The sequence below is a fragment of the Dasypus novemcinctus genome, chromosome 9 (assembly GCF_030445035.2).
Source record: "Dasypus novemcinctus isolate mDasNov1 chromosome 9, mDasNov1.1.hap2, whole genome shotgun sequence".
In the NCBI taxonomy this organism is placed as follows: Eukaryota; Metazoa; Chordata; class Mammalia; order Cingulata; family Dasypodidae; genus Dasypus; species Dasypus novemcinctus.
The window spans coordinates 78,996,559-79,015,135 of NC_080681.1; the positions used below are offsets into that span (position 1 = coordinate 78,996,559).

The 18,577-nt window shown below is 60.3% G+C and overlaps 1 protein-coding gene across 9 annotated transcripts in view; it reads left to right on the forward strand.

The window, feature by feature from the left end:
- LRP8 (LDL receptor related protein 8) overlaps positions 1 to 18,577 on the forward strand; it is a 77,494-nt gene that overhangs the window by 34,838 nt on the left and 24,079 nt on the right. For 2 of the 9 annotated variants that reach the window (XM_012529126.3, XM_012529123.3), the window contains exons 4-11: positions 6,315 to 6,443; positions 9,464 to 9,859; positions 10,711 to 10,833; positions 11,556 to 11,678; positions 13,598 to 13,636; positions 14,780 to 14,899; positions 14,972 to 15,097; positions 17,546 to 17,720. In XM_012529126.3, the coding sequence (XP_012384580.2) occupies positions 6,315 to 6,443; positions 9,464 to 9,859; positions 10,711 to 10,833; positions 11,556 to 11,678; positions 13,598 to 13,636; positions 14,780 to 14,899; positions 14,972 to 15,097; positions 17,546 to 17,720 (1,231 nt within the window). The remainder of the gene's footprint in view (positions 1 to 6,314; positions 6,444 to 9,463; positions 9,860 to 10,710; positions 10,834 to 11,555; positions 11,679 to 13,597; positions 13,637 to 14,779; positions 14,900 to 14,971; positions 15,098 to 17,545; positions 17,721 to 18,577) is intronic. The other 7 variants (XM_058303561.2, XM_012529125.3, XM_012529124.3 and 4 more) reach the window with 4 other exon arrangements.

Below are 18,577 nucleotides of genomic sequence, written 5' to 3' on the forward strand. Positions count from 1 at the left end.
CCTCTGGCCTTGCCCTCCCCGGGGGTGCCCCGGATCCCAGCCTTTCCTTCCCCACCGAGCAGCCAGGCTCCCCGTCCTCTCCGAGGCTCGGGGCGGGAGGGAAGCCGACCCTGCCTCCTGAGCCTCCAAAGGAACAAAGCCCTGCCGCGCCCACGGCCACTGTCATCCTCAGGCAAACCTTGGGAGGGAGGCAGATCCCCATTTAGGGAGGGGGAAACTGAGGCACTGACCCAGGGCTGCCAGGCTGGCGAGGGGCAGAGCCAGGACTTGGCACAGAGCCATGGGCAACCAGCAGTGTGTGTTTGGGGGGAGCTGAGGCCACAGGGGCTTCTCCACTTTCCTACTGCGGGCAGACAGCTGGGCCATCAGTCCCCCATTTCAGCAGCTACCCCGACTCTGGGGGCAGGAGAGGAGGGGGGAGCCTTACCACGATTATTATGGGGGGCAGCTGGTTGCCTGAGGGTGGTGCTCCCCCTTTTCCGTCTCCCCCACTCCTCTGCAGCATCTCACCCTCTCCCTGCCGGGCTCCTCTCCCCATCCCCTTCTCGCCCTCTTGCTCTCCCTGCCCTGCCTCCTCTCGCCCGCGGCACCTGCTGCCCCCCTCCCTCTTTGCACTGTGCAGGGGCCCGCCTGCCTCCAGCCAGGAGGCGCTGTTTCTTGACAGTCGAGGAATTGGAGACTCAGGAAAGTTGAGGGACTTGTTCCAAAGACACGCGGCTTGTTCGTGGCAGGGGGGTCACCCATCTGGGAGAAAAACAGCCTCCTGGAGCCTCGCTGAGGCTTGCAGGGTGCCTTGGGGGAGCAGCGGGAAAGGGAGCTCCTGGGAGGGAGGCCCAGCTCTCCTCTGTGAGGCCCTCTCTGGGCCCCCGTCTTTGACGTTTCAGAATTCCAAAGACTTCATGATTCTAAGATTCCTGGACTTGGAAATTCCGTGACTCGGAGGGCTCGAGACCCTCTTTCTCGCTGGCCTTGTTCCTCGCAGATTTGCATGGTCATGGGTGGGCAGAGTCTGTGGGTGGGAGGGCTGCCTGGAGGAGGTCGGCCAGAGTGGGACCTCGAGGATTTGGGGCAGCGGGACCTGGTGGCGGGCTTGCTCACAGCTTCCCGACTGAAAGGGAACCGGCAGCCAACCCCTGCCCATTTAATTGGTGTTGCCATAGCAACCTGCATAGCCTACGAGGTTCCTGGCGACTGTGCCAGCTCCTGGGATGGACCCCCCTTCCCCTCCCCAAAAGGGAGATTGTAGGCAGCAAAGTGTAGTGTTTGGTGTCCGATATAGGTGGGGTCAGGCCTCTAACCCGTGAGACCTCGGGCAAGTTGCCCAATCCCTGAGTCTCAGTTGAGGCTTCTGTTAGTTGGAGTAATGCTACCAGTGAAGGACAGCGAAGGTCAAATCAGAAAATGCACACCAAGTACCAGCGCTGGAGTAAATGGCATGGTGTGATTTTTGGTGTGCTTTGAGTCTAGGCCCTTTCCCACCCCGGTTTAAGATATTAGGATAGTGTAAGTAAGGAGGGGGCTTGCAGTGAGAGGGGAAGGGGTTGGGAGCAGGTCCCGTTCTTGTGCCCCCCACTCCCCACTGTGTTTTCTGGCCGTGGCTGGCCGAGGTCTCTCCCAGCTCTGCCTGTTTCCCTCTGGTTCTGGGTCCTGCCTTTCAAATATAGTCAGGAGTCACAGCGGAAAAGCCCAGAACATTTGCCTAATGAAAGCAGCGCTTCAGCTCTAATTATAGCTGCCTTGATTGGGGACAGCTTCTGACCCACCTTCCGGCATCTGTTGGGAGGGGTGCGGGGTGGGGGCGGAGGGATGGTTCAAGGTGAAAGCTCCTCTCCTGGTTGGAAAGGAGGTTTTTATCCACGCCCCTGGGAACTCTTCCTCCCGGGAGGGGACTGGGCTCATCAACCAAGCTCACCCTTTCCAATGAGAATTTGGGGAAGGGAGGCCCAGAGAGGGAACACTATTTTCTGAGATGGCCCAGCAAATTGGGGACTGAGTCCAGGTGAAAGCCTCCAGGGGTAAGCACCCACTTCTGCCCAGCGGATGGTCCCCACCCCGTGCTTCCTGGGGCAGGAGCCGGACAGAGGGACACTGGAAGTTCCCACTGCCTGAGTCCCTGCTCCCCTCGGAGCTGGCAGTCCCCGTTTGGAAGTTCTCTGCACCCTGGACTCGCGGGAGCTGCCGCGGTCCATGCACGTGCTTGCTGAGTGAGCCGCTGCCAGGCCGCTTCGCTCTTTTATACCACAGGCGCGTCCCTTTTTATTAATTTGTGAAGTCATGAATTGGAGGATGGACCAGTGGATGTGGATTTCTGGGGCAAGATTCTCTGAGAATTTATAGTGCCGTGGGCCCCGCGTGATGGCGTTGCAGGCGCCTTGCCGGCTTTGGAGGGCTCCTGTTGTCTGAGCGACCGTGGGGTTCTTCTCTCCTGCCCCTCAAACCCTGGGGACACCCACACAGCAGGTCACAGGTGTCCTCAGGCACGTGCCGCAGGGAGAGAGGCCGCCCCAGGGCTGGGGCCTGCGCCAGGGCCGATGGCCTGGACGCTGAGAATGGCCGACTCCGGGGTGAGCCCAGCACCCCTCCCGCCAGCCGTTGGTATTTGTGTTTCAGGAAGTGAAACACGGGGGACTGTTTTCTGAGTTCTGCGTTTGTTCCAGGCTCCGAGGGTCGGGATTTCCCTGTGTTTCCTCACCCACCGGCCCTGGGATTATGTAACCCCGTTCTCAGATGAGGGCAGCCGGGGTGCAGAGCAGTGATGTGACTTGCCGGGACCTCAGAGTTGGTAAATGAAATTTGGACCCAGGCCTGTCCAACCCCAAGACCCCACTCTTTCTCCTGCATTGTGCTTCAGGGGCCTTCGGCTTCAGGTTTTCCTGCAAGTGGACATCGGACCACCATTCTGCTGACTCTGGCTGCGCCCCCTCCCTCCAGGGCCCTGTCCTGCCCCACAGACGCCGGGGAGGCCGGCAGGGCCTGCTCGTCTCCCCGGCTGCAGTAAGAGCAGCAGTGGGCGGGTGGGGTCGGCGAGCCCCGGACCGACGTCCAGCGCCGCCCCTACCGTGTGACGTTGGACAAAGGACTTCCCGTCCCTGGGCTTGGCTCTGTAAAGTGGAGGCAGTAGCAGTCCCCACCTCGTCAGGAGCCACGCGCGCCCACAAGACCAGACCCGCAGTGGAGAGCCCGGCCGGGAGGGTGGGGCCAGGTCTGGGGCGTGCTGCATCCCAAAGGACAGTGAGGGTCCAGGGGAGCTGGGAGGTCCCGTCACCGCGTCCTGTGGCCGTGTGACCCTGGACAGGTCCCTTCTTCCCCTTTCTGGCCTCGGGGTCCTCGTCACTCCCGGGTGCACGCCGCCGGGACCTCCAAGGCCACACAAGTCCTGGCATCCTAAGACGGTGCCTTGGCCCTTGGGGGGGCCGGGGGGCGAATCCTCCAGCGCCTGTAATTAGAGCTGTCTATTTAGGGACACAGCAAAATGTCTTATTAATTATAAAGAAAGGAAGCAGACGGATTGTTTAATCATTGTCCTTGCTGAAAGGTTATGCAATTAACTGTATAAATATTCATTAAAAGTTCAAGCGTCTTGCCTGCTGCCCTGGGTTCTGCGGAGCAGGCCCCCAGAGGTGGTGCAGATGGCCGAGAGCCGTTTTAGTCACCTGGGCGTCGGAGCGGAGACTTGGGGGCTGACTCCCGGCTGCTTCTCCACCCACGGGAGCAAGTGGGGTTGGGGGGGAAGGGGAGGGCTCCAGAGTCAGAGGAACCCAGACTCGGCCCTTCTCTCACCTGCTGTGTGTCTCTGGGCCATTTGCTTGGTCTCTCTGTGCTTCGGGCGCCTCATCTCTAGGCAGTGCTCACCTGCAGGACTGCCAACTCTCCCCTGACACCACATCCTTGTGAGTGGTGCCTCTGGAGTTGGCCGTCGTGGCCTGCAGGGCTACTTGCCTGGCAGGTGTTTGCCAGGGTGGAATGGGGAAATGTAAACTACTGGCCCGAGCAGCTGGCACAGCGTCGGCGCTGGGTGAGTGCGGAGTTTGGGGGTCTGTCTGCTGAGACCCGGCTCGGGGGCATCCGTGGCCTCACCCTCCGTGCCGTGGCCCTCCCGGGGGCTCACAGGCATGCAGAAGGCCTATCTTACTTGTATGGGAGGGAAATGAAAAGAGATGGAAGGTTAGAATACTAACCCGGGGATTTGCAGACAGGGAGCGTGGAAATCATGAGGGGAGGGGTGGGAGGGCGTTGCAAAAACAGTGTCCTGGGTTCCAGCAGTGTGGGCTGGGGCCCAGGGGCCTGAACCTGGCCTGCAGCCCCTCACCCCCTCCCTCGGTCAGAGGACACGCAGGGGAGCGCTGGCCTGGCGGAGCTCCCTCGTGTTCTGGGGCGCCCAGGAGGGGCCGTGCTTGCCCAGGTCCCACAGTTTTGGTGGTGGAAGTGGCCTGGAAGGACCCCGGCTCCCAGTCGCCCTCCACCACCCTATTAGAGCCCCGAGGTGGCCTTTCTAAAGGTCACAGAGGGTCACTGCTTTGCAGGGTTCTGCCTGGCAGTTGTTTGTGATCCCCGTTCTCCTGTGGATTCCTTGTATGTCATGCACTGTATCCTGGGCTAACTCTGAGGTGCACACCTGGGGTCCAAGGCGCCCCTCTCCCGTGGCATAGCTGTGTCTGGGGACTTTGTTTCTTTTTTTTTTTAAAGATTTATTTATTTAATTCCCCCCCCCTCCCCCGTTTATCTGGTCTCTGTGTCTATTTGCTGCATCTTGTTTCTTTGTCCGCTTCCGTTGTCAGCGGCACAGGAAGTGTGGGCAGTGCCATTCCTGGGCAGGCTGCACTTTCTTTCGCGCTGGGCAGCTCTCCTTACGGGCGCACTCCTTGCGCGTGGGGCTCCCCTATGCGGGGACACCCCTGCATGGCAGGGCACTCCTTGCATGCATCAGCACTGCACATGGGCCAGCTCCACACGGGTCAAGGAGGCCCGGGGTTTGAACCGCGGACCTCCCATGTGGTAGATGGACGCCCTAACCACTGGGCCAAAGTCCGTTTCCCGGGACTTTGTTTCTGACGCCTGTTCTCCACCTCCTCTGGCCACGCACTCCAGCTAGGGAAGGAGAAACTGGTCTGAGATCAGAGAGCGAAATCAGTGGTGAGCAGGGGTGACCCGGTGCTTCCGAGGGTGGAGTCAGTATCAGACAAAGCAGACGGGGTCCTCGCTCTGTTTCACCAGCTGAGAGGGCAGAGCCAGGCTGCCCTCCAGGGCGGGGGCACCGCAGCACTGACTACACTCCCCAAGGGATGATCCTCAGGCTCCTGTTACACGCCGTCTTCCGAGTCCTTCACCTGCATTGATTTGGTTGTCATCCCAGTCCCATGAGACAAGAATGTTATTACTCCCTCTGTACTGGCAAGAGACCTGAGGCACAGAAATAAGGACCGTTGGCTGAGCTGCATAGCCAGGAAGTGAGGGAGCCTATTCGAACCTAGATGGCCCGGCTCCAGAGCCTGTGCCTTCACCCTCCGTGCTGGGGGCCACGGCATAATCCTGCTGGATTATCGTGAAGATCAAATGGAAAGCTCTGTCTGGCCTTTCCTAGAGACCCCTGTCACCGGGCCTCCCACACCCTGGAAGGCAGTGGGAAGGCAGCCATGGAGGCCCAAGATGCACCTGTCTCGGCCGGGTCTGCCACGCGGGTCCTGGAGAGGCTCAGGATGAGAGCTGCCGCCCCAGCCCTCACAGGGCTCTCGCTCTTTCTTCCACATGGAGAACCAACCCTGGGGCTCCAGGCCCCTGATTGAGTCAGCTTCTGATTGCGCTGCAGTAATTAGAGCTGTGCAGTCCCGCCGGGCCCTGCCACGTGGCAGCCGACTCGCCGCAGCCTGCTCGGCAGCCTCAGTGAGGGAGGGGGCCGGAGGCGGAGGGCCAGAGCAGAGGGGTCCCTGGGGTCCTCAGCCCTCAAATCCACATCTGTAAGGCCGAGCGAGGCACAGTGGGGGCCTATCCCGCCCAAGGGTACACAGCTGGGGAAGAGCATGGCAGTTCCATGTTGCCGGAGCTCAGGGGGGACGCTTGGGAGGGGTGGGAAGTGGGCACTGGTGAGGCAGGGGCCAGCCTGATCGAGGAGGGACTTGGGGCTGTGAAAGTTTGTTAGGCAGGCAATGATGAGTCAGAATTGGAAGAGCTGGAGTGGACAGGGACTTCTCAGATGAAGAAACAGAGACACGGGGCAGGGGGCCTGGGGCCAGGGTGCTGGAGGCGGGCAGTGGGGCTGGTTGGTGCCGGCCCTGTGCCCCCTCGGCTCAGCCACGCACCTGTGTCTGTCTCCACAGCCAAGCAGGTGTGTCCCGCGGAGAAGCTGAGCTGTGGACCCACCAGCCACAAGTGCGTGCCCGCCTCGTGGCGCTGCGACGGGGAGAAGGACTGCGAGAGCGGAGCGGACGAGGCTGGCTGTGCCACCCGTGAGTCCGGGGTCAGAGTGCATGTGCTGCAGAGCACAGGCAGGCGGCTGCTTACGGGCAGGGGCCCAAACTACTGTGGGGCTTGGGTGGGGAGGAGAGGTTAGTAATGGCCAGGCACTTTGGAGACACTTCCTTCTTTCATTCTCATGACCACTCCAGGAGTAGCCATTATCATCCCATTTTACGGGTGAGGAAACTGAGGCTCGGACAAGAGAGGAAAAGTGCCCAAGGCTGAGTGATGGGACTGAGATTCAAATTCAGGTCTGGGCAGGAAAGCCCATGATTTCTTTACCATGTGTGACATCTGCCCATTCATTGCACGAGTCTCTTGGGATCCAAGGGCAGGGAGGCGAGGGAGACGGGGGAGGGGGCTGTCGCATGAAGTCACCGTGGCCTGAGCCAGGGTGCCGGCAGTGTCGAAGGGGAGGGGGCACAGATTCCCGAGGTGTGAAGGACGACTGTTGCTGAAATCTCAGGTTTGAGCACAAATGCCACAGGGCAGGGAAAGACATTCCCAGCAGCCTCAGCAGGGACAGATGGAAGTGGTCCCTGGGACAGTTCCACATCGCTGAGCTTCAAGCACGGGATTATCTCCCTCGGAGGGAGTGGGGCCGGCAGGGCCTGGGTCAGTGGGGAGCACGGCCTGGCCACGCTCATTTCAATTTGATGGGCACCTACTGTGCACCAGGCCTGGCGCCAGGCTCTGGGAGGACAAGGAGTGAACCCTACACAGTCCTGCCTTCCGGGAGCTCAGGATTGATGGGGGAGACAGACCGGCTGGCGGTGACCAGGCTGCGAGGCCAGGCCGAGGTCAGAGCGGTCACCCAGGAGGGCTTTTGCCACTTGCCCACCATTGCCTCCCATCCCTGCTCCCCGCGACCTGTGTTTGCATCCGGCCCATCCTCCCTGGCCCAGGGGAAATGCCGTCTCCCGCAGAGGCTGAGTCCTAGCGCTTTGAGTTTCCAGGTCTGGGGGTGCCGTGCATCTGGAGCAGGAAGCTACTAAGTTTGGGGACTGATCCTGTCTGGAGCCAGCAGTGTCAAAGCCCCAGTGATGTTTCAGCTTCGTCCTCTTCTGCCCTCATCCTCGCCCCCTCCGTAACCAAATGCTTCCTCGGCTATACAGGCTATCAGCCATTATTGCAGGAACATTCCCTGTTAATTATGGGAGACAGGGGTCTTAGTAAATCTTATTGGGTTTCTCTGCTCTAGCTCCCAACCTCTCGGGAAGAAAAAATTCTCCCTTATCCCTCATAGCATATTCCATTTGTGAGTTCTGGAAGTAGGGTCGTTGGACTTGGGCTAGAGAATGTGGCTCTTAAAGTTACTGTCAGCTCCAGAAACTTGGAAAGAATTCGGTGTAAAGAAGTTCTTGCTACCAGAACTTTGAAGGTACTGAGCCTCCCTCTCTCGACATGTACAAGCTGAGGCTGGACAGGAAGGAGGGGAGCCAGTAAGGGCTTCAGCTTAATCTCAGGAGGCAAGTGTCATGGGGATGCAGGTTTCCCCACCAATCCCTCAAAATTCCAAAAGCCCTGAAGGGAAAAAAAATGCCGTTGTCAGAAACTGTAGAACTCTCAAAAACACATGACTTGTGGAGTGGGTATAGCTCAGTGGTTGAGCACCTGCTTCACATGTACGAGGCCCTGGGTTTAATTCCTGGAACCGCCTCAAAAAAAAAGCCAACAAAAAACCGTGGCATTAGCTGCGTACATTGTGAAACTGAAGGCATCCCTCTATTTTGTGTTCAATCACAACGAAAATTGACATTTTTCCATCAGAAATAAAAGGAGGCTCTGGGTGCCCTCATGTGGTGAGATCTGGTACTGCAACGACCAGGTCACTTGTGGCCACAGCCCCTGCATCCAGGCCTTGCCGGGGCATCTTGGCTTGTGTGTGAGGGTGGGAAGGAGGTGAGGGGCTTGCTGCTCTAAAAAGAGCTTTCACTCCAGGCAGGGAAGAGGGAACCAGAAAAGCCGACTGTGTGACCCTGGACAAGTCGTTCTCTCTGGGCCTCATTTTCCCCACTGGTAGCTGGCAGTTGGGTTGGTGGTTCTTGAAGGCCCTCCCAGCTCCTGAGCTCAGATCAGCCAGTGGAGAGGGGAAGCTCTGAGGCAGGACCAGCGACCCATGCGCTCCTTTAACCCCTCCTCACCCTAATGGGTGACGCGGACCCATCCACTCCACACCCACCCGGAGCCTGCACCAGGCCCTTGGGACCAAGACAGGCCTGTCTCGGTGCCCGTCCCTGGCAGGCTTGTGGTCATAGGACAGACAGAAGGGCATGACACCCAGACACCCGAGCGGGCTGAGAGGGCACCAGGAAGGAGGGCAGAGGCCGAGTAAAGCCTCCCCAGCAGAGGAGCAGGAGGCGTGTTCTGAAAGGTGGAATTTGGGGTGAGAACTTGAAGGACAAGCACTCACCCTTGTGAAGTGCAGAGGCAGCGATGGGCAAGAGTGGAACAGCTGGAGCCAAGGCGCAAGGAGGCAGGCAGGTGTGCACAGCACCCAGCAAAGGGGTCTCGAGTGGTGGGAACCAGGGTGCGTGAGGGACTGAGGTGGTAAGGCCAGGAGACGCCCAGGGTGCCAGCCAGGAGGTTTACGGGACAGAGCAGGCGAAGGAGGGGTGGCCTGAGCTTTGCTGTAAGGAATCAGCAAGACCCGGCTCTGGGGAAGGTCAGTGTCGTGTTACACATCACTTCCCAGGTTCATCACTGGGCTCTCCAAGACAGTGGACCCTGCAGCCCTGGCTCCCAGGCGCACCGTCCTGCTGGCATGGCAGCAGGACAGTTCTCGCTCATTTGCACAGTGAGGCAGGTGGACCCAGAGAGGTCCAGTGCGGGGGGTGGCAGGGCCCAGGTTGGAAGCCCCTTGGCAGCACTGACCACACCTCCACTGTCCAGCCCCCCAGCGGGGCTCATTCTGGCCTGTGGCTGAGGCTCAGAGCCCCCGCAGCAGGACCGGCGGGCCCGGGTCGGCAGGGACGGTCCGGCGGGCCGACCGGCTCTCTGTCCCGCGCAGTGTGCGCCCCGCACGAGTTCCAGTGCAGCAACCGCTCGTGCCTGGCCTCTGTGTTCGTGTGCGACGGCGACGACGACTGCGGGGACGGCAGCGACGAGCGCGGCTGTGCCGACCCGGCCTGCGGGCCCCGCGAGTTCCGCTGCGGCGGTGATGGCGGCGCCTGCATCCCGGAGCGCTGGGTCTGCGACCGCCAGTTCGACTGCGAGGACCGCTCGGACGAGGCGGCCGAGCTGTGCGGCCGCGCGGGTCCGGGGACCACCGCCACGGCCACGGCCGCGCCCGCCGCCTGCGCCGCCGCCGCCCAGTTCGCCTGCCGCAGCGGCGAGTGCGTGCACCTGGGCTGGCGCTGTGACGGTGACCGCGACTGCAAGGACAAGTCGGACGAGGCCGACTGCCGTAAGCCCCCAGCCCCCCGTAGCCCCGGCCCAGCACCCGCGGATCCGGGAGCGGTGCACCTGGCGCAGGCTTGCTCTCCTCGCCTGGCCCTGAAGGTCGCATCCCCATTTAGCTACAGGGAAGGAGACCGAGGTTGGGAGAAGTGAGGTGACTTGTTTGAGGTCACACGGCCCCCACGCGGTGGGCTCAGGTCTAGCCCCAGAGGCCAGGCGCCTTCCCTGGTGCCTGCGGGCCCCCCTCACTCTGACATATGTTCCATCCCCTTCCCTCCGCGTTCCAGGCAGCCGCCCTCTGGCTCCTCTGCCCATGACCTCGGTACTCCCGGGAGCTCTCCCCCTCCCTGCCTGCCCCTCCTTCAAGGCCGCCCCCTGGCCACTGTCCCTGAGGCCCCCCAGAGTGCATCCCACCCGCCCGTCGCCATCGGTGCACTCCTCAGGCCCCCCTCTGCGCCCCGAGCTCCTAGAGGAGGGGGGAGGCTCTTAGCTGCCTCTGGGTTCCCAGTGCCCAGCCCAGCACCGCCGTGGGTGCTCAGGAAGGGCTTGCTGAATGGAGAGTGGTTAGGTAAAAGCACCAACACTCGAAAGAAGGCTGTGGGTCTGCCGTGGATGGGTGGCCCTGGGGACAGGCGGTGGATGGGGACACGGGACCCGTGTCTTAGTCCTGGCTCTGCCAGCCTGAGCGCTGTGTGACCCCAGGCAAGGCCTTTCCCCTCTCTGAGCTTCAGTCTCCCCATCTGTACCCTGGAGGTGCCTTGGCCAGGTGCGCATGGAGACCCCCAAGCCTCGCCGCTCTGGTTCTGGTCCTGCCAGGCGTGGGTGCAGCCTGACCCGCTCCCAATCCTCTCCCGGCAGCGCTGGGGACCTGCCGTGGGGACGAGTTCCAGTGCGGCGATGGGTCTTGTGTTCCAGCAATCAAGCACTGCAACGGGGAGCGCGACTGTCCAGACGGAAGTGATGAAGCTGGCTGCCTGCAGGGTGCGTGGGGACCAGCCAGGGCCTGTGGCCAGGGGCGGAGGGAGTAGCCCCTGTGAGGAGAAGCCTGTGTGCTCCCCGGCGCTGGGAAGAGCAGGCTTAGGCGCGCTCTCCCCTCGGTCCCTGAGAGGCCTTTTCCCCCAGAGCCTCACTGGCCCCTAAATCACCCAGACTCCTCCTTGGCAGGGTGGGGTGGGGGTGGGGTTCCTAGTGGCACCAGAACTGAATTTTAAGGACTTTGCAAAAGCTGAAAGAGGCCAAGGGGAACGTGAACGGGTGCTGCAGGAAGTCCAGCCCCCGCCTCATTCCACGCTTCTGGGTGGCTTCCCTCACTAGCTCCCAGGCTGGGCTGAGCCAAGTCCTGCTCCAGGGAGCCCCTTGAGTCCCGGGTCGCTCTTCTGGCCCCCACCGCCTCCCCACCAGGAGCAGTGAGGCAGCCTCCCTGTCCAGGGCCTCTGCCCTCGAGAGATGGCCAGTCCAGCCTCCAGGGCGTGAGACCCCATGGCCCTGCCCAGCTAGGCGGTCGGATCCCGGTCACCCCTGAGTGCCCGTCCTCCCGTGAATGGAGCTCCCACAGGCCCTGCATTTGGCCGGCCTGGGCCACCCTCTAGAGACGCAGGGGCTGGGGCCAGAGCTCTGCTCATCTCCCGTGGGCCCCGGCCCAGCCCTGGCCCCTTTGCCTAAGGTCTCATAAGTGCTGTCCACTCTCTTGTCCGACCTGACAGAGTCAACATGCGAGGGTCCCCGCAGATTTCAGTGTAAGAGTGGCGAGTGCGTGGACGGCGGGAAAGTGTGTGATGCCCAGAGGGACTGCCGGGACTGGTCGGATGAGCCTCTGAAAGAGTGTGGTACAGTACCTGTCCACGTCCTCGGCCGGCCTGCCCTCCCTTCCCCCTCTTCCTGCCTCGGGGCTCGAGGCCCTCGCCTGTGCCCTGGGTACCTGCCTTCTGCTCTGACCCTCTGGATTCGGGTACTGCCCTCTGGCCTCAGACGCGGTGCTTCGTCCTCGCCCTCTCCACCCTCCAGACCTCCAAGGGCCTTGACTTTCCAGGCCGGGTGCTTGAAGCTTGTGCTCCTCTCACAAACCTGGCCGCTCCGTTCTTCCACGTGCAGACCTCTGAGTGTGTGCTCGCTCTGGCACTCTGTCTTCCTCAGTGTTCCTGCCTTGCCGACCTAGCCAGGGCCCTGGGTCTGAGGCCTTCCGGCCCCCTTCAGGAGACCCTCCTGGGAGAGAGTGGGACGAGCAGGCAGGCGCTGGGCCACCTGGCTCAGGCCGGGCCTGGGTGGGGTAGACCCAGCGGAGGGGTGGCACCAGCAAAGCCCTGGGAAGCAGGCCTCCAGGCTGGGCCTGAGTGAGGGACAGAGCGAGGCAGCTGTCCTGGAGACCAGAGCTGTTGGGCTGAGCTCTAAGGAGGGGGGCTAGAAGGAACAGGAGGGTCTGGGCTGTAGATGAGGTGGGCATCCCAGAGAACATGCTGGAAGCTCAGTGTAAGCGCCAGCAAAGAGCACGAGTTATCACTCTGCTGATGCCAGGAAGTCAGAGGTCGAGGGAGATTTGGGCGTAGAAGCCCTGGGAGGACAAGCTTAGGGGAGCCCCTCCCTGCTTGCTTTTCTCTCTTCACCCAGCATCTCCCCTCCTGGGCGTTAGAGGAGCTTCATTCTGTAGTGCTCCTCAAGAACAGCATGTTAAAGATTTAAAAAGACACAGAAACTAGAACCAGATTTTGAAGGGCAGAATGGCGGGCAAAGATCACTCAGCCTCCACCTGAGCTTGCAAGGACAGACCCTATCCCAGAGGCCCTGCAGAGAGAAGGCACCTACGGAAAAGGGGGCAGGGAAGTAGGAGCTACAGAGCCCAGCTGCCCTGACCTCACCCCACCCCACCCCCCAAAGATTTGGAGTTAGCCAGGGACTCTTAACCTTCTAAACTCTCTCTTCTCTCTCATCTTTTGCATGACCCACCAAAGAGAAGTATGTACGGTCGTGTCTGTGCCTGTGCGTGTCTGTTGTGCGATGTTGGTGAGAGGCCGGTGTACCGTACACAGCACCCAGGCCTGCCTCTGAGGAAGGCAGGGGAGCGCATTCTCTGTGTGTTCTCATGTCAATGTGGAGGTGCCTCAAGAGTCCGTGGACCTGTCCGTGCCTCTGTCCATAAGCTGGTGTGTGCATGCAGGTGTGTGCATGCAGGTGTGTGCCTGTGCTGGGCAAAGTGACACTGCTCCTTCCCTGGTGGGCCTCAAGTGCTGCTACCCCTTCCCTCCCCCTCAGACTTCCAACAGAATCGCCTCCAGGCTAGAATGGGGAAGGACCAGAGACCTCCCCTCTGCCCCAGCCTTATGGCGCAGAGCCCAGGAAGGCCTTCCTGGGAAGGGGTGACACGGCTCTGCCACCCTCATCCCCAAATCCCCTCAGCTCTGGGAGACTGCTTTCTTTCACCAGAAGCCTGAGTTCCTGTGCCCTCGGTCCCCTCCCTTTCCAGAGCCATCCCGCTCATGCCATTCCATGGAGTGTGTTGAGTCCTGCCACCTGCAAAAAGAGAGGGAGGAAGCGAGGAGGTGCATGAATGGGGCGGGGAGTGAGTGAACTATTGAGTGGAGGGTGCTCAGAGCTGGGAGGGCTTGGAGGGAGGAGAGATTCCCAGAGGTGGCGCCCCACAGGCACCAGCCAAAGTGGCGTGGGGCTCAGCGAAAGGCTGGAGCCTCCCAGGGCTAGGTCTGGCCGAGTCACCCCAGGCCACCCGGTCATTGCTACGGTCTTGTTCTTTCAGTTCCGCCATCATCCCGGGGAAGCAGGAGGAGGCCCAGGGGTAAAGGGGACGTTCATTCCCTCAGCCTGGCTCGGGGTGGGAGCACCCCTCAGCTGTGCATGGCCCGGGGTGGGCAGCTCGGGCCAGCTGTGTGCATGGCTGCAGCTAGCTCGGCTCGGCTCTCTCCGCTTGGCTTGCTGGAGCAGCGGTGCTTGTGCTGGGTGCTGGGTGCTGGTGGACAGAGGGACGGGCGCGGCACCTGCCCTCGGCTTGCTCAGATTCTAGAGCTCAGGTGGTGCGATGAGAGCTTGGGGGCCTGGGTCCCGGCCTCCCTGGCTTCCCCAAGGGCCCAGCTGGAAGACGGTGGGACAGGAGGCCAAGGGAACCAGATGACTTCCCGGCATCCTTTGCAGCAGTTGGTCATCCTGGGCTCAGCCTGTGCTTAAGTGTAGGAACTGAGACAAGGTACTGAGATGAGTTGAGAAAACTCCTGTTAGCTCAAGGTGGGAAGGAACTGACTTGGCAGCAGTGCCCCATAGGAAACGGCCAGGCACTCAGTACGGGGCAGCCAGGCTGTGCAGGCTCCTGGGAGGCAGCCCAGAGAGGGACATGGACAGAGGGGGTGTTTCCAGAGACAGGCACCGAATGGCAGGGGCCAGGAGAGCAGGGCTTTGAGGAGGCGCGAGGGCCAACCCCACACAGCCGTGCTGGGGGCAGGCGAGAGGCTCGAGGGGCAGCTTCCCGGAGGAAGAACTTTTTAACAGGCCGTGCAGTGCCAGAGAGGAGCTGCTGCCCCAGGAGGAGGGTTGGCTGGAACACAGGAGCCTTCCACTCGGAGGTCGCGAGGAAGGAGGAGTTGCAGGAAACATGTTTGTGAAAGGAAAGACCTTAGGTCCAGCAAGGGGAGGCTAGAAGCATCCAGCCTGCTGGTGGCCAGAGCCCGCTGGGGGGGCGGGGCGCCTGCTCCACGTCGTCCCTCAGCTGGGACCGACTTGGAGCAGGCGCCTGCCCCTCACTGCACTTCCTCGGGGCCAGTCTCTGATCAATGAGGGAGAAGCTCTCTGAGGTCACAGAGCCCCCGGCTCTGCTCTTCTGAGAGTCCCGCTGCCCCGAGCCTCTGCTTCTGCTCTGGGCCCACCCCTGCCCTGCCCCCCTCGCCCAGCCCGGGCTCCTGGACCCTCAGGAGCCTGTGTCCCTCCCCAGGGCTGAACGAGTGTCTGCACAACAACGGCGGCTGCTCCCACATCTGCACCGACCTCAAGATCGGCTTCGAGTGCACGTGCCCCGAGGGCTTCCGGCTCCTGGACCAGAAGACCTGTGGCGGTAAAACCCTGCCCGGCCCCCCCAGCCCAGGCAGCTCCTCCTGCCCGTTCTCACACCTGCTCCCCCCCACAGACATCGATGAGTGCGAGGACCCGGACGCCTGCAGCCAGATCTGTGTCAATTACAAGGGCTACTTCAAATGCGAGTGCCACCCTGGCTACGAGATGGACACGCTGACCAAGAACTGCAAGGCTGTCGGTATGGACCCCCCGAGTCGGGGTGTGGGGGCAGTCCCCGGGGCATGGGCAGCGGCGTGCTTCCACCGACGTGAGAGCGGATGTGCAGAGTGCACACACAGGGTGCGTAAAGTGTGGATGCCCGCGACTCCCACGCATCCGCACAGCCCGCCAGCTCAGCCACAGAGACCACGCTCAGCACACTGTGTAGACACAAACCGGCCGCGCCGACCGCCCCCACGGCGTAGGCAGCCCACACGGCAAACAGGACGTGCACGCTACACGCCGATCAAGGCAGTCAATTGAATTGATTCACTTTGTTCAGTTCTTTCTACTGAGAACCTAACATTGTCATAGGCACGGGGGCCTCTGCAGTACATGGACAGACACGAGGCTCTGCCTGCCCCCACAGGGGTGACATTCGAATGAGGGAGACAGAAAAGAAATAAGAGAAGTGAATAAAATACGTATACAAAATAGGGAGGCCCAGGAGGGAAGTGGGTTGCAGTTTTAAACAGTGGGAAGCCAGGGAAGGGTTCACTGAGGGTGGGATTTGAGTAAAACCTAAAGGAGCTGAGGGAGTGAGCCAGGCAGTTATCGGCAGGAACAGCATTCCAGGCAGAAGGAGCAGAAAGTGCAAAGGCCCTGAGGCAGAAGCGTGTTGAGTGTGTTTGAGGAATGGCAAGGAAGCCAGTGCAGCTGGAGCAAGGAGGATAGGAGGAGATGGAGTCAGATGTGGCTCAGAGACAGATCCCATGTGGCTCCTGGGCCAGTATAGGGGCCCACTCTGGATTTTACACTAAGTCGGGAAAACTACTAGAGGGTAATGAGCAGAGGAGGGGCACTTGGACATTTTAATAGGCTCCCTCTGGCTGTTGTGCTGAGGAAGCAGGGAAACCATTCAAGAGATCAGTGCAATAATCCAGAAGAGAAGTGATGGTGGCTTGGACCAGGGTGATTGCGTGTGCAATAATGAGGAGGAGACAGATTGTGGATCTGCTTCGGAGGCCAGCCCACAGGGTTTGCTTGTGGATTGAAAGTGGGGTGTGAGCATTCAAAAAGGAGTCAAAGAGGACTCTGAGGTTTGGGGCTAAACAACTAGGAAAATATGATTGCTATTTATGGAAGTGGGAAGGATGATGAGAGCAGCAGGTTTGGGGGAGTATTCGACTTTTTTGGATATGTTATATTTAAGGAAACTGTTAGACATCCAAGAAGAAATACTGAGTAGGTGGTTGGGTACATTAGTCTGGAGTTTAGATGCACAAATATAATATACAACATATAACAGGAAGCAACACAGCAGCCACAGTCCTTGACATGTAGACCATCAATCCAAAAAACATACCGCGAGGATGGTACAATATAGACATACATTAGCATATGGCATGTAACATGTCACTTGTTCTTATGCCCAAAGGGACAAGTGTGCTGTATTACACAGATTAAGTACACACAGTGGAGGCAATATTCACCTGTCCATGTGTACACAAACCCGGCACACGTGGACACCTAAAGTGCACCTACACAGAAACTCAGCTCATAAACACAGCGTGCCTGCCGTAGTTGCAGCCCTGAGTGGAAGCACATCATAGTGCCCCCTGACCCAGCTCCTGTCTTCGAGGAGGTAACCTGTCATGCCTCTCGTTTTTGGAAAAAACAGTTTGTCAGTGGCAGAGCTGGGCTAGAGCCTGACTTCCCTCCTTCCTCCTTCCTATACTTGGAGCCCTAGTGTTCTGTGCTCTCTGTTGGTACCATTCCCTCCTGCTTTGTAACAGTCCCTGTCGTCACGCCCCTAGCTCCCAGCCCTCCGTGGCTCTGTGCTGATCCCACTGCCACTGGAGGACACATTAGCCTGGCACAGATCACAGTGATGGGGACCAGGGGGCCAGTGGAAGTGTCAGCTGGAAACAGGGTGAGAAGGCACAGGCAGCTGCAAGGACAGGTGTTCCTGGGAGCGGCCACTTACTTAGGCAGCATTGGTGCCTGAGAGTGGCTCGATGTCTCTAAAAGCAGATGAGGGTCGGGGTGGGCCAGGGCTTTGGCCTTCAAAGGAAACTCATTCTGGGTGGAGGGCATGGCTGGAGCAAAGGCCCTGAGGCAGGCAAGCCCTGCCCTGGCTGAGTGACGGTAGGGGGTGGAGTGCTGGAATCAAGGCGTGTTAGGGGGCACATGGTGAGGCTGGAGCAGGCCTGAGGAGGAATTGGGAGGTGTAAAAGATTTGGGGCAGTTTGTGTCTAATAAAAAGACTAAAAACCCTTCTGTTATATGGGATGCTTTGCATTTTATGCTTTTTATAGCCATTATTTCACCCGCTCTTCTGTGAGGTAAGAATGATCCCCATTTTCTGGGAAATGAGGCATCATAGGAGGGGCTCGGCCAGGCCCCCCGGGAAACCAACAGAGCCTTGGTCTCCAGATTCCACGCCTCTTGCACAGACCGCTTCTCTCTTTACCTCCCTGCGTGGCAGCTGGCAGGAGCCCATCCCTCATCTTCACCAACCGGCATGAGGTGCGCAGGATAGACCTGGTGAAGCGCGACTACTCGCGCCTCATCCCCATGCTCAAGAACGTCGTGGCGCTGGACGTCGAAGTCGCCACCAATCGCATCTACTGGTGTGACCTCTCCTACCGCAAGATCTACAGGTGAGAGGAGGCTCGCCTGTGGGGGAGGGCGGCTGCCCCAGGACAGGGTTGAGGCTTGGGCAGGACGCTCCACCCTGGACCACCTTAGGCTGAGGGCCCTGTCGGGAGAGCAGCTTTGGGCTCCGCACACCTGGGCTTTGTCTGACTCCTGGTGGCCTTGTGGGGAAGGGTGAGACGCTGGAAATGCTCAGCCAGGTCAGCAAGGAAGAATGCCCTGGCTTTGGTGGGGGTTCAGGGAAAGCTGGGGTTGCCTGCCCCGGCAGAGCCCGTCTGGGCATCTGATGCCACAGTCGGTAGACTTTGGTGCTTGGGACAGCCTCACGCACACTCAAGGAGCTTCAGCTGCCAGGAGCCTGCCTCCCTGCACGCCCGGGCCCCGCTTTCGGCAATCATGCCCTTTCTTTGTCCTGATGGCCAGGCGCGAATGATGGAGTGTCACACCGTGGCTGACACTGCTCACGGACAACTAGGTGCCCACCCCCACCACCAACAGACAGACTCACGTTCACCTCGCACACCCAGAAACAGCTGGGTCAGGGCCTGTGCAAGAAGCTCGGGTTGATGGCAGCGGGGCGGGGAGGCCAGCTTGGTGATTTCGGTGGATGCGGTGCTGTTCTCTCGCCTGGGAAGCACTGAGGGAGGAGCAGGGATCAGGGCCTGGGCGGCCTGGCTGACGGGAGGGGAAGGGTGACGAGCAGTGTGGGACATGTCGAGGGTGAGGTGATTGGAAATTTGGGAGGCAGAGAGTTTGAGAGACACTGGGCAGTATGGAAATAACCACCCAGAGAGAGGGTGTGGGAAGAAGACAGCCTCGGGGAAAACAGCGCTGGGGAGACAGGAAGTCCTGCTGCCGATGC